The 12220-nt window shown below is 37.1% G+C and overlaps 1 protein-coding gene across 1 annotated transcript; it reads left to right on the top strand.

Moving 5' to 3' along the window:
* The first annotated feature begins 438 nt into the window (after positions 1 to 438).
* LOC120079783 lies at positions 439 to 11059 on the top strand. Its single transcript, XM_039034169.1, has 5 exons — positions 439 to 1238; positions 6010 to 6127; positions 6625 to 6977; positions 8626 to 8724; positions 9470 to 11059. Exons 1-5 carry the CDS (start codon positions 568 to 570, stop codon positions 10710 to 10712), a joined length of 2484 nt encoding a protein of 827 aa, XP_038890097.1. The 5' UTR covers positions 439 to 567; the 3' UTR covers positions 10713 to 11059.
* The last annotated feature ends 1161 nt before the right edge of the window (positions 11060 to 12220 follow it).

The following is a 12220-nucleotide window of genomic DNA, read 5'->3' as shown; positions in this document are numbered from 1 at the left end:
TCTTTGATGAAATTGCGTTTAGCATGTGTGAGCAAAATGAAGGTGAAATAAAATGTCAACGAACAACCATCATAAAATACTAAACTGCCAAAATCTTGAAGGTAAAATAACTTTTGAGTTTTATAGAAAATTGTTTTACCACCTAATTCAAAATTGAAACCCTAAATTTTTTTAGTGTGACTAACTTATTTACAATCCTAGTCATCTCATCATTTTGTTTTTGCTTAAGAGTTGACAGAATCTTAATACTGAGGATCAAAGTAAAGCACCTTTTAAAAGTGTTTGGACTGGAATAGACGTTTTTAAAAGTTGAGGGACCAAAATAGAACCAATTTCTTTTAAAATTTTAGGACCAAAATAGAATCAGATTCAAAATTCAAAGACGAGAATAAGATTTAAACATTTTACAATTTAGCCAAATGAAAACTAAAGAAATAGTTCCCCGCTCCCCCTCGTTGTTAGTAATTTTGGGACTTTTCAGGGTTTAAGCTCTCCTTGTTCAATGTTCAATCCTCCCATGGAGGGTTTTAGAAAATTTCAGCTCTAACATAGTCCCTCTCTTCAACAATGGCACACTCCCCCTTTTCTCTCCTCTTCCTTAAGCGTCTTCCCTTTTCTTCTAAAACCCCCATTTCACCTCTTTCTTCCCCCCTCCTATCTCATCTCCTCGCAATCGGAACATCCAAGCGATTTGTCACCTCCCAAATCTCTTCAGCTCCCTCTCCACCTTCATCTGATCCCAAACCCAATTCCCTTTCAGCCCGGATGAGCTTCATCTTCGATCAAATCGACGCCATTGAAAAAGAGCGCTCTCAGAAGGACCAAACTCTACAGAGAATTCGAGCCTGGCGGAAATCGAAAACCACTCAGAATCCGCCCCTTGAGAATCTGAAACCGGAATCGGCGTTAGGGAGTGGTCATCTTGGTGATAATGTTAATAATTCGGAGTCTGCTTTGGGAATGGACGAAGGAAATGAGGTGGAAATTATGGGGAAGAAGAGGAATGAAATTGAATTGGTGCATCCATGGCCGGAGTGGATTGAGATGATGGAAAGGTTAGTTCATCAGAATTACTTTGATCATAGGAGGAAAGATGAGGGCAAGATGGTGGAAGAATTGGGATTCAGTGCCTCTGACATTGCTTTGGAAGAGGACGTTGGGTTGGATTTGTCCAAGGATTTTAAGGCAGTTCACACTGCGTGCCTCAATTTTGGTAAGGACCGGTTCGACATTCTGAGGTCAGTAGCTCTGCATTTCGACTTCAGTATGTGATAAAAGTTTGACAATACTTGTTTTGTGATTGCACCTGATTAATGGTGATGCAATAATAATGGTAGTTTGGTATGAGGATGTAGATCTTTAGATAATCTACTTTCAGATTACATTTATTTTAAAATTTGGGTAGTTTTGGACTGGTTTAAGGTTCATGTTTTGAGTGGTATGTTGTTCACACAGTTTCTTGGTGCATTGTACCTCTTTTTGAACTGAATGTCCTGTTTTTTCTTTGGAAAATGTTCTTAGTGGTAATAAAAATCGTCTGTAGTATCATGATCTTCTGTCCTTTTTTTCCCCTCTCTTCCATTTTTGGGATTGTGGGTGTTGATAGTTTTGCTATTTTTCTGGATGAAAGATTTCCAGCAGTCAAAGAAGAAAACTTGAGAGTATCATAAGTGGGTGGGATAAGTGCTACTGGGATTATAGACTTTTAGAATCCCCACTTTTGGCTATGGTTTTGTTTTCTGTGGGGTTTTTGTATTCTTTCATTTGAAAACTAGTTGCTCCTTAGAAATTTGCTTATGAGATTTTATGTGAGGACATCCGTAGAAATTTGCTTCTGAGATTTTATGTGAGGACATTTGTTACTTATAATCAAATATTTGAATTCTATAAATTGAAATGTTAAGATAAATAAGTTATCATCTTTCTTAGCTGATATTCGATAATGAGAGCATGTACGAATGGTTTTGAGATGGCTTGGAGGAAACTGTCAGTTAAAATTGAAAACAAATCCTTTTCGTGTGAGTTTGATAAGCAGAGTAAAGGCAGAATCATCCGGATGCCTTCAGAAGAGTTCTTGTCGATTTTCTGAATGGGAAAGAGAACTATGACTTGAAATGAGTTGTTGGAAGAGAAGATAGATCTTTTGCTGAAGTGACGAAGGGCTCTTTGCCTAGACCTAGCCATCAACCGCTGAGAAAAGAAGTTGATGTCGACAATATCTCTAATGAGCTTACTAGAAGGTCATTTCAAAGAAGAGAGGAGGTGAGGAAAATTTGTTGGAACAACACCATTGCCGTTACAAAGAGGGATTTCCATGATGATTGGAGTAGAATATTGGAGGAGATCCAAAGACAGACAGAACAACACTTCATCATTAATCCTTTCCAAGCCGATAAAGCTCTTCTAAAGTGTCCAGATGGAGAAATGGCCAGCTTGCTTTCTTTGAATTTTGGATGGGTTATGGTTGGCCCCATTACTTTAAAGATGGAGCATTGGGATAGTGCAAAACATGGAAGACTGTCAGTGGTCCCTTCATATGGAGGTTGGGTGAAATTCCGAAATATTCCTCTTTATTTACGGAACTCGAGAATCTTCGAAGTGGTAGGTGATCTGTTTGGCGGCTTTATTTATTACGCCGAGGAAAATTCTAGCCTCATTGATTGCCTTGAAGTGGCTATTAAAGTTAGAGGAAACTATTGTGGATTCGTCCCCTCTGAGTTCAAAATTAAGTTTGATGATGAAGAGTTCCTCACCCAGGTGGTTAGGTTCCAGGAAGAGTTCTTCACCCAGGTGGTTAGGTTCCAGGATGCAAACATGTTGATCGATAGAGTCGTCGGAATTAATGGAACCTTCTCTCCGGAGGAAGCACAACGTTTCTACAGAGGACTCGATAGCTCGGATCCAAACCTGATCGATGTTTGGCACATGGAGAACAAAGGGCTCTGTTCGGTCATCGATGTGACTGATTTAGAGCAAACGACGGGTACGATTTTGCAGATGGAAAAAAAAGCCCTTTTTCTCTCTTAGGTAAGTCAGAATCACGTGGAGAGACCTCCACCTCTCAAGGCCAAGCCACGGTTCAGGCCCACGTTGTGGAAGAACGACTAAAGGCCATTGATAAAGATAAAGGAAAGGCAATTGCCGAATCCCAAGAAGTGGTGGCTCGAAGTGGGCCTCGACCCAAAGGGATATTTATAAAAGAAAAAGCGTAGGTTTCCGATCTAGAGAAGGATGACGGGCTTCGAAATGGACCCCAACCTAAAAGTATTCTTATAAAAGACAGGGTCCATTCTTGTGGTGAAAGGAGGCTGTCTCAAAAACACGTGCGAACAAGGGGATTAAATTTACTGTTGAAGAGAAGAATAATTCTTGCCTAAAAAAGGGGTTATTCATTCTACAACGAAAACAAAACGTGGCTCCCCTTCGAAGTTGAGAGTGGAGTCAAGCATAATGGAGTCTAATCCTCAATTAGACACCTCGTTATTGAGCCCAAGAAGTTTAAGGATGGAAAATCAGTTCACCGCTTTGGAGGAACAGGCCGATGACTTTACTGTGAATAGTAATGATCTCCTTTTTGGGGGTGATATTGAGCAGGAAGTGGAAGATGTCGACAACCAGTTGGTTATCGTTAGTGATGAAGCTCTCCCAATTGAAGCTCGTGTGGGGGAGGCTGAATTTGAGAGCGAAACTAAAATTGAGCCGACCGCGACTCAACAGAAACCATTCCTCTAAGTAAAGAGGTCATCAAAGCTTTGCTTGAACATAACTTATGCATTAGAGCCATCTCTAGGAAAAGCAACGTTCAGAAGAAAAACGAGGCCCAAACAAGAAGCTGAATAGAGAAGTTAAGGCTTTACTAAGTAGTTGGGAAAAAGAAGTTGCAGCAAGTAGAACTAGTAGAGATCATGGGCCTGAGGTTTCTTTATGTTAGTACTTTCGTGGGACATATGAGGCCTTAATGCTCGCCCTAAAAGAGCTCTAGTCAAAGATATATTAGTTAAGTTTAATCCGATCCTGGTCATCCTCCAGGAAACAAAGCTTATCAACGTAGATAGGAAGCTTGTGAAGTCGGTTTGGAGCAGTCGCCGAATTGGGTGGGTGGCTTTAAATGCCATTGGTTTCTCTGGGGGTATTTTGGTTATGTGGAAAGAAGACTCAATTGCAGTGGCCGATTCCATTCAAGGTCAGTTTTCCATGTCCATTCACTTCAACTCCATTATTAACATTGATGGTTGGATCATAGAGTCTACGGGCCTTGTTCTTATAGAAGAAGAAGTGATTTCTGGAAAGAGCTGTCTGATTTATAGGGGTGTTGCAATAGTTTCTGGTTCATCGGAGGTGATTTTAATGTTGTTCGTTGGGTCTCTTAGAAAAGTGTGGGCGGGCAAATCAATAAAAGTATGAATTCGTTCAACTCTCTAATTGAAGAATTGGATCTCATTGACACCCTTATGAGAAATGGTGCTTTCTCTTGGTCTAGGTCAGGTGATGGTTTTGTTGCCTCCAAGACTGATAGATTCTTGCTACCTAAGCCATGGGTGGAGTTCTTCCTCAATGTTACTATTGATGGGCTTCCTCGGGTTACTTTAGACCATTTTCCCATTTTGTTACGCTCAGGTGCTCATTCTTGGGGTCCCATTCCTTTTAGATTTGAAAACATGTGGTTGGGTCATAAATCTTTTTACAAAAAGCTGGAGACTTGGTGGGGGGGCTTGAAGGTTGAAAGGTGGCCTGGTTATGCTTTTATGGAAAAGTTGAAAGGCTTGAAGGGCTTCCTAAAAGCTTGGAACAAGGAGGTCTTTGGCAGTGTGAACTACCAAAAGAAGATCCTTACTGATAAGTTAGAGAAGCTTGATACCTCAGAAGAAGGAAGTGTTTTCTCGGTTGATAATAGAAAGGAAAGGGAAGTGTGCCAGGCAGAGTTAACTGAGATTGTGTTTAGAGAGTAGTGTGCTTGGGCGCAAAAAAGTAAGATTTAGTGGCTTCGAGAAGGGGAAGGGGATGAGAACTCCAGTTTTTTCCATAGATGGACTTCAGCTCGTAAAAGTAAAAATGCTATTTCTATGTTGGAGAACAAAGAGGGGTAGATTCTCCTTAGAGAAGATGAGATTATTGAGGAGATTGGTTGGGTGTTCTAGCGGTTTGTACAAGAAAAACTCTAGCCTGTGCTTTACTTTTGACGGTTTGGAATGGAATGTCCTTTGGTTGTTCCTTTCTTTCTCGGTTTAATGCATTCCTCTTTTTCTTATTAAAAAAAATGTGAGGACATTTGTTTCGATAGTTCTAGTATAGTTGAACTTTTCACTTGATTTAGATTTTTTTCCTTAATCTATGTTTCCTTTTTTATCCAAGCGAAAGTTTGGCATATAACTGACTAAATTTCTAATATTTTATTTTCTTTTCCTTTCCAACCACCTATTGTGTTTATACCATATTCTTTGGCACCGTGAGTTTGCGAGCTTTGTTTGGGTTTCTTTTTTCAAACGTTTGGTATGATGTGGGCTCGTCGTCGAGACGTTAGAGATATGATCGAGGAGGCCATCCTCAATCTGTCGTTTGGGGAGAAAGGCCGTTTTCTCTAGTTGGCTAGTGTTTGTGCTATTGTTTGGGTGTTGTAGGATGAGAGGAATAGAAGGGTATTTAGGGAAGTTGAGAGGGATGCTAGAGATTCGTGGTCTCTTATTCGTTTTCACGTTTCTCATTAGGCTTCGATTTCTAAAGTTTTTTGTAATTATCCTATGAACTTGATCTTGTATAGTTGGAATCCCTTCTTATAGGGGGATTCTCCTTTTTTGTGTACTTGTTTTTTTTTTCTTGTATGCATGTGTATTCTTTCGTTTTTTCTCAATGAAAGTTGTTCTTCTAAAAAAAAAAAAAAAAACCATCTATTGTGTTTATTTACTCTTGTATTTAGGTTAATCCTTGTTTTGGAACTGTGTATGTAAATTTCCAGAATAGATGCAATTGTTGTAAATATACTAGTCCAAGATCTAAAAGTTTTTATTGCAGGTCGTTGTCAAGAAAAGACATCCAAATTTTGGTTGGTTTTGGGTGCCCAAGTCCAGACAAGAAGGTTGTTTTCTCTGCAAAACTCTTGAGGAAGCTCGTTCATCTGGATGAAGGAGACGTGAGTACTTCTTTGCTGCTTGTATTTGTTCCTAGCATGTCATGAAGTAATGGAAATGATCATAATACTGAAAATACTTTATTTTGCATTTCATTTGTTTATCGTCACACTGTTTACAGGTTTTTGGCTTCTGTAGTTTTTCCATTACACCTTTAACTTTCAAGTTCAACTAGCTATGTATTGAATTAATTCTATGTTAGGTACAGATCGTGATCTGGGTTTATAGTTCGTTGAGTTTCTACATTGGAGTAAAAGTTTTCTGGTAGTAACAAGCTACCATAATGATAATTCATTAGGATTATTTTCAGATATTATTTCCCTCTTAGAGCACGTATTAATAATAAAATAATATATATATATATTCAATTTATAACATTTAGTGTTAATATGCATTGAAGATGTTATTTTACCCCATACGCTTATTTTCTGCTGCTCATTTGACCTACGTAGTATAATTTCCTTTCTTTTTTATGCTTTGCTTTCTTTTCTGTCTTCAGGTCTGCAGTTCCTGCAGTTTAAGAAATTCTTGTGAAAGAGCATATTTGGTGACTAATAAAGAGGATGAGGCACGCACAATTGATATCATGCGACTTTTATTTACTTTTGGTTTTGATCCCGTGAATGGAGCTGTTGTCAACGATTCCCTTCTGAAGCGAAAAACTGTTAAAACAGTAGTTCGCAAATTACTTCATGAGGTTGTCAAGTTGGGTTCAGTCCCAATAGATCCTACTCTCACTCCTCCTGTAATCAAAAAGCCTCCACCAAAAGTGAAGCAGCCGCCACCTCCTCCAAAGAGGCGAGTAGGACGTGATGATGTTGAGATGAAAAAAGGGGATTGGCTTTGTCCTAAGTACGTATTTCTCACTATCAATTTACTATCCCAAGTGTTTAGTTTTTTTAATCTCTGGAACTGTATTATGCTTTGTTTGAAGTGATGACCATGTGGAAATGGTTTGTTGCTCCATATAAAAGACTCATTTGGTCTAGAAAGCATGGACACCGACATGCGACATGACACGATACGACATGGTGATATGCCAATTTCTAGAAATGTAGGACACGACACGTTGGGGACACGTAATATTTTTTTTACATATTTTTTTTTAAAAAATAATATATGTGATGATACTTGTAGATAAATTAATCATATATATTGAACATACAATACTTCTTTAAAACATAAATATTAGTTGTCTAAGTTCAATAAAAAGTTACAATAAAAATACAAAATCCTAAATAGAGATTACATCTTTCATGCAAAGCAAAATGTCAAAATCTAGAAGCTTAAAACACTATTCTCAAACTTCCATAACATCTCCATCTTCACAATTGTTAGCCTCGTTGCAACTACAATCATCAGTGAAAACTACTGCCTCTAATTCTGGTTCATCTAATGATAAATTAGCCACTTCAAGCATCCCAACTTCTTCAAAAGAATTAAAAGAATTTTCAGCAATATCCCATAATTTCGTCTTTCCATGTGAATATTCTGGGCTTCTTCTTGACAAAAGACGCAAATTACTAGGGATATATACTAGATCATTTGCATGTTGTGGCATCAACTTGTTTCATCTAACTGAATTAATAAATGAGTGCATATTTCGATTCCTCTCACAACATGAAGATGAAGAAGGCTGACCTAGTATCTTAAAGGCAATTGATTGAAGCATTGGTGCATAGACACCATCAATAGCCCACCAATCCTTTGCATTCTCATTGTACCTAGTCGTTATAGAATCAACGTCATTAAAATATTTTCCCATTGTTGAAAACTTAGCAAACTCCAAATTCACTTTGGTCCGATCTTCTGCATCAAGAAAGTATCTCTTGAGGCATTTCATTCTCTCATGAGTTACTTCAATGTCCTTATGTGGAGGTATTCGATTAGGATCTTGCTTAAGCCATTGTTCACTACAGTACCTAAATACAAGTTAACAAATGTTGAACTTTTAGAAACTATAATACAAAGAAAGAAAGAACGACACAATGGAGATGGAAAGAAAATGAAGGGGCTGGCAACTGTAATGTTAAATTAGGATTTTATTTGTGTCTGTTTTCTTATTATTATTTTTTTAATTTTGAAGGTTAAAATAATAAAAAATAAAAAATAAAACAACACTTGTCCCAACGTGTCAGAAATTAAAAAAACACACACACAATTTCACGTATGTGACATGTGTCAGGCGCTTGTCGGTGCATTAGTATTGGACACATGTTCGACACTGACACTTCATCCAAAAGGAAGGGTCCGTGCTTCATAGCATATGGTACTTAGAAAATCAGATCCTAGAAACTTATAATAGTCTAATTGTTGATACTATTATGTTATGGAGGTCATTAATGTTAAACTACTGTATTTTTGCCTCTGCCTTTTGTAAATGCACTGTGCTATGGCAGTTGCCAAAATTTGGGCGTATCTGGAGATTCCCCAATATTCTCTTTTTCAGTTGTCACATTGAGTTTGATGTCTGTAATGCAAATTATCAAACTACTTTCAGGTGTGACTTCATGAACTTTGCAAAAAATACGGTGTGCTTACAGTGTGACGCCAAGCGTCCTAAACGGCAGCTGCTTCCAGGAGAATGGGAATGCCCAGAGTAAGAATTTTCACATCTACTTAATTGTTTCTCCATTTAGATACTTGAACTGTATCAGTATGGATTATAAAAGGATGCCTTAGTTACACTTTCTTTGCAGAGAATCGGTTAGAGGGTGTGATTTTGAGCATTTATTGGTCTGGATAATTACCCCACTTTTTTTTTTCTTTTTTCCTTTTGGGGTAAGTCTGGGTCTGCTGGAGCACTCTTGGGTATAATTAGTGTGGGGACGAATTATTTAGCATAGAAGAATTATTTCTTTATTTTCTGATAGAAGAAATAAAATTAGGAAGAAAAAGGAGGGATCGATGGAAGCATGGTTGAACATTCAATTGTGAGTGCTTGCTTCACTTGACTTTTTGCTAACGTCATTAATTTGTAGTCACTAATCACCAGTGTCATACCAAAACTATCAAGGATATTTAGAATAAGATGCCAGTTGTTTGGTGAGAAATAAAATAGATTATAGAAGATTGAAGTGGTTGTAGCTGCAATAACTATTTTTGAAGTAACGAAAAATCAATGGCCACAATGATTGTGAGAGTTGAAAAGTGCATCCTTGCTTCTTTCTCATTTAAAACCTCGTTACAAGAAACTTTCATCTAACATGGCTTCAAAATATATCTTCTATCTCAGTAGTAACTAGTTTGAACTTTCAAACCACAGCACTAAATGATATTTTGTGTTGAATCAGAAATTGTGATTTTGAGTTATGTTACATCAGTCAGTTTCCTATCTGTGGCAGGTGCAACTTTTTAAATTATAGGAGAAATATGGCATGTTTCCACTGTGAATGCAAGCGACCAGCCGACACATTAGATAATGAAAAGCAAGAAAAACAGCACGTTCCGTCGAGGTTAGAAAAGATTGCTAATAGGCAGGAGGTCTCTAATGCCTGGAATTTTGACTTTGATGATGACGAGTCAGATGGGGCAGATGTTGCAGCTTTTGAGTATGCAGATTCGTCGGTTGCAGTGGAAGGATCTCGTTCAGATAATCAGGCGAGAGGAAGCAAACTTAGCTGGGATCTCCCAGAAAGAGAGCACTCTGACACTGGAAACAGAGGTCCAGGCGTTGGATTTGATGACTTTCTCGATGAGGAGGACGATATTGATAGTTATGAAGTAGATAGCTCAGTGAATAATTCAGCAAGGCAGCCTCATTCGATTCACTTTTCTGACATTGAAGGGCACTCAGGGTCAGAAGATGGTGATGACCTTGACCACAGACCTGGCGCCCGAGCTTATAATAAGCGTCCAAGGCGTCAACAAGCAGCTTTCTCTGGTTCTGAGGATGATGAACTTGATTTTGTCTCTAATGACGATATTTCTGTTCAGCAAAATTGGAAGTCTAGTCATCTGGCCAGTTCAAGGCATAAAAGTAGAGGCAGTGGTTTGACAAGTCGATCAAGGAGGGGATTAAGCTATGGTTCTGATGTAGAACTCGACCTTGATTCCGACCTTGATGAGGATTTAGATGAAAGTTCTCGATCTAGACCGAGTAAAGGAAAGGATTTTGGCTCCAGTAGGAAGCAGTTTCAAAGGAGAGGAAGTTCTCGAATGGAAAGCAGCCTATCTCCTGGATCAAATTTTGGTGATTTTGATAGAGGTATGAACAGACAAAAATTGAGAGGAAATCAGAGAGAAAATAATAGAAGGGGAAGCGAACACCGAGCACGTGGTGATAAATACACGAGAGGGAGTGAGTTTCAATCTAGCAATTTCAGGAATGGTAGAAAGAACACATTTCGCGACGACTTTGATGACTTTGATGACAAGTCCCACCGATCTCGTGGTGCTAATTCAAGATTTCGTGCAAACAATCGTGGCGGGCAAGGAACTTATAGCTCGGGAGCTGGCAAGCCAGACTTTAGGAGTTCTAAGGAAGGTTACAAGAAACATCGACCAGGAAGGTTTAATGAATACGATACAACTGCGGATAAGGATTATGGTGACTTCAAAAACAGTAGACGTGTTATTGAAAGATAGAGTCCAAGAGAAGCTTAATTCGTAATTTGGGTTCAGCTTCGATCGTCAGTGACCCTCTGTATACCCTCTGTAAGAGTTCTATTCAAAAGATTCCATATTCCTGTCATTGCTAACCAAAAGATCTCTTGTGCCATTGCCTGTAAAATCAATCCTGTTTCATTCTGAAGTGTTTCACTTCTAAAATCACATATGATCTCTAGAGAGCAAGGCATTTGAGTTTTTGTATTAATTTTGGTTATATGAGTGGGCTCTTAATCCCTCATTATCGTTTTTGATCTGTTTGTTCTATTTGTACTTTTGTATTTTTTTTAAAAATAATACAAACCAATCTTCAAAATTCGAGGATATATATATAGAGTCAACGGCCGTCTGGAGGCTGCCCATCGCATTTTTGTATATAATATAATTGTATGTTTATACCTTTTATATATAATATGTTGGTATGTTGGGGTTCATTATACCTAGGGGTCGACTCACCAACCAAGGTTAGCCCTAAAAAGTCTCGTACTTCATATGTAGGCTAAATTATAGAAAATATCATTTTACTTTGTATTTTATGTAAAAAAATATTCTTAAATTTTTAAAAGTTTAAAAAATATCTTTAAATTTTTAAAAAATGTTAAAAAAATATCTTTATCATTACTTTCTTCACTATGTTCTAAAAATACCATTGAATTTTTAGAACTTTCAATAATATTTCTAAATTTAAAAAAAGTACAAAAATACCTTAGTACATGAATGGAAATCATTAATATCTTGTTTAAAAAATATTCTTTAAAAAAAAAAAAATTTAAAATTATCTTTCAACTTTTAAAAATTGCATTAATACTCTCAACCTTTTAGAAAAAGTTGAGTTTAAACAGTTAGTATACTAATCAACTTAATCGAAATTATCCTAAGTTGGGAAGCAATCGATTTTAAAACAAATTAACTGTACTTGGTTTTTTTTTTTAATTTTTTTTTTTTTTATATAGATAGTCTCATTCTCATTTATTCAATTCTTACCCCATTTTCTTAGCAACCAAATAGATATTAAAACTTCAAGTTAAAACATATAAAAGTCTCACAAAATTCCGAAATCAAAATCTTCTCTTAAAATTCATCAAAATGATAAATAGTCAAATAAAAAGAAGGATGTATTTGGTTATTATCACACACTCAATAGCATACAACCTTGTTAAAACATTTAACTCATAAGGTCCTTTGGTAGTTCCATTATTCTCTTTCTTCTTGTTATAGTCTATACATCTTAACTTTAGGTGCTTTTTTTTTTGTTTATGTGTAATATTTGTTTTTTTTTTTTTTTTAAATAAACAAAAGTCAAACCATCAACAAAAATAGGGCAAGAGAATATTGAAGAAAAGAGGGGAGGAAAAATAAAGGAAAAATAAAGAAGTACGTCAGGTCATAAGCTCGAAGTAGGGTGAAAGAGAAAATGGAAGGAGGGAGGGGGACGGGGTGTGTAGATAAACAGTAAAGTTATTTTTTCAACTTCTTTTTTTTTTTTT

The sequence above is a fragment of the Benincasa hispida genome, chromosome 6, assembly GCF_009727055.1.
Source record: "Benincasa hispida cultivar B227 chromosome 6, ASM972705v1, whole genome shotgun sequence".
NCBI classification, from domain to species: Eukaryota; Viridiplantae; Streptophyta; class Magnoliopsida; order Cucurbitales; family Cucurbitaceae; genus Benincasa; species Benincasa hispida.
This window is presented reverse-complemented; position numbering and strand designations above follow the sequence as displayed.

Coding starts and splice junctions, on each gene's coding strand:
- LOC120079783 (XM_039034169.1), top strand. CDS start 568: ATGGCACACTCCCCCTTTTCTCTCCTCTTCCTTAAGCGTCTTCCCTTT. Junction 1,239..6,009: donor GACCGGTTCGACATTCTGAG/GTCAGTAGCTCT, acceptor TTTTTATTGCAG/GTCGTTGTCAAGAAAAGACA. Junction 8,725..9,469: donor GGAGAATGGGAATGCCCAGA/GTAAGAATTTTC, acceptor TATCTGTGGCAG/GTGCAACTTTTTAAATTATA.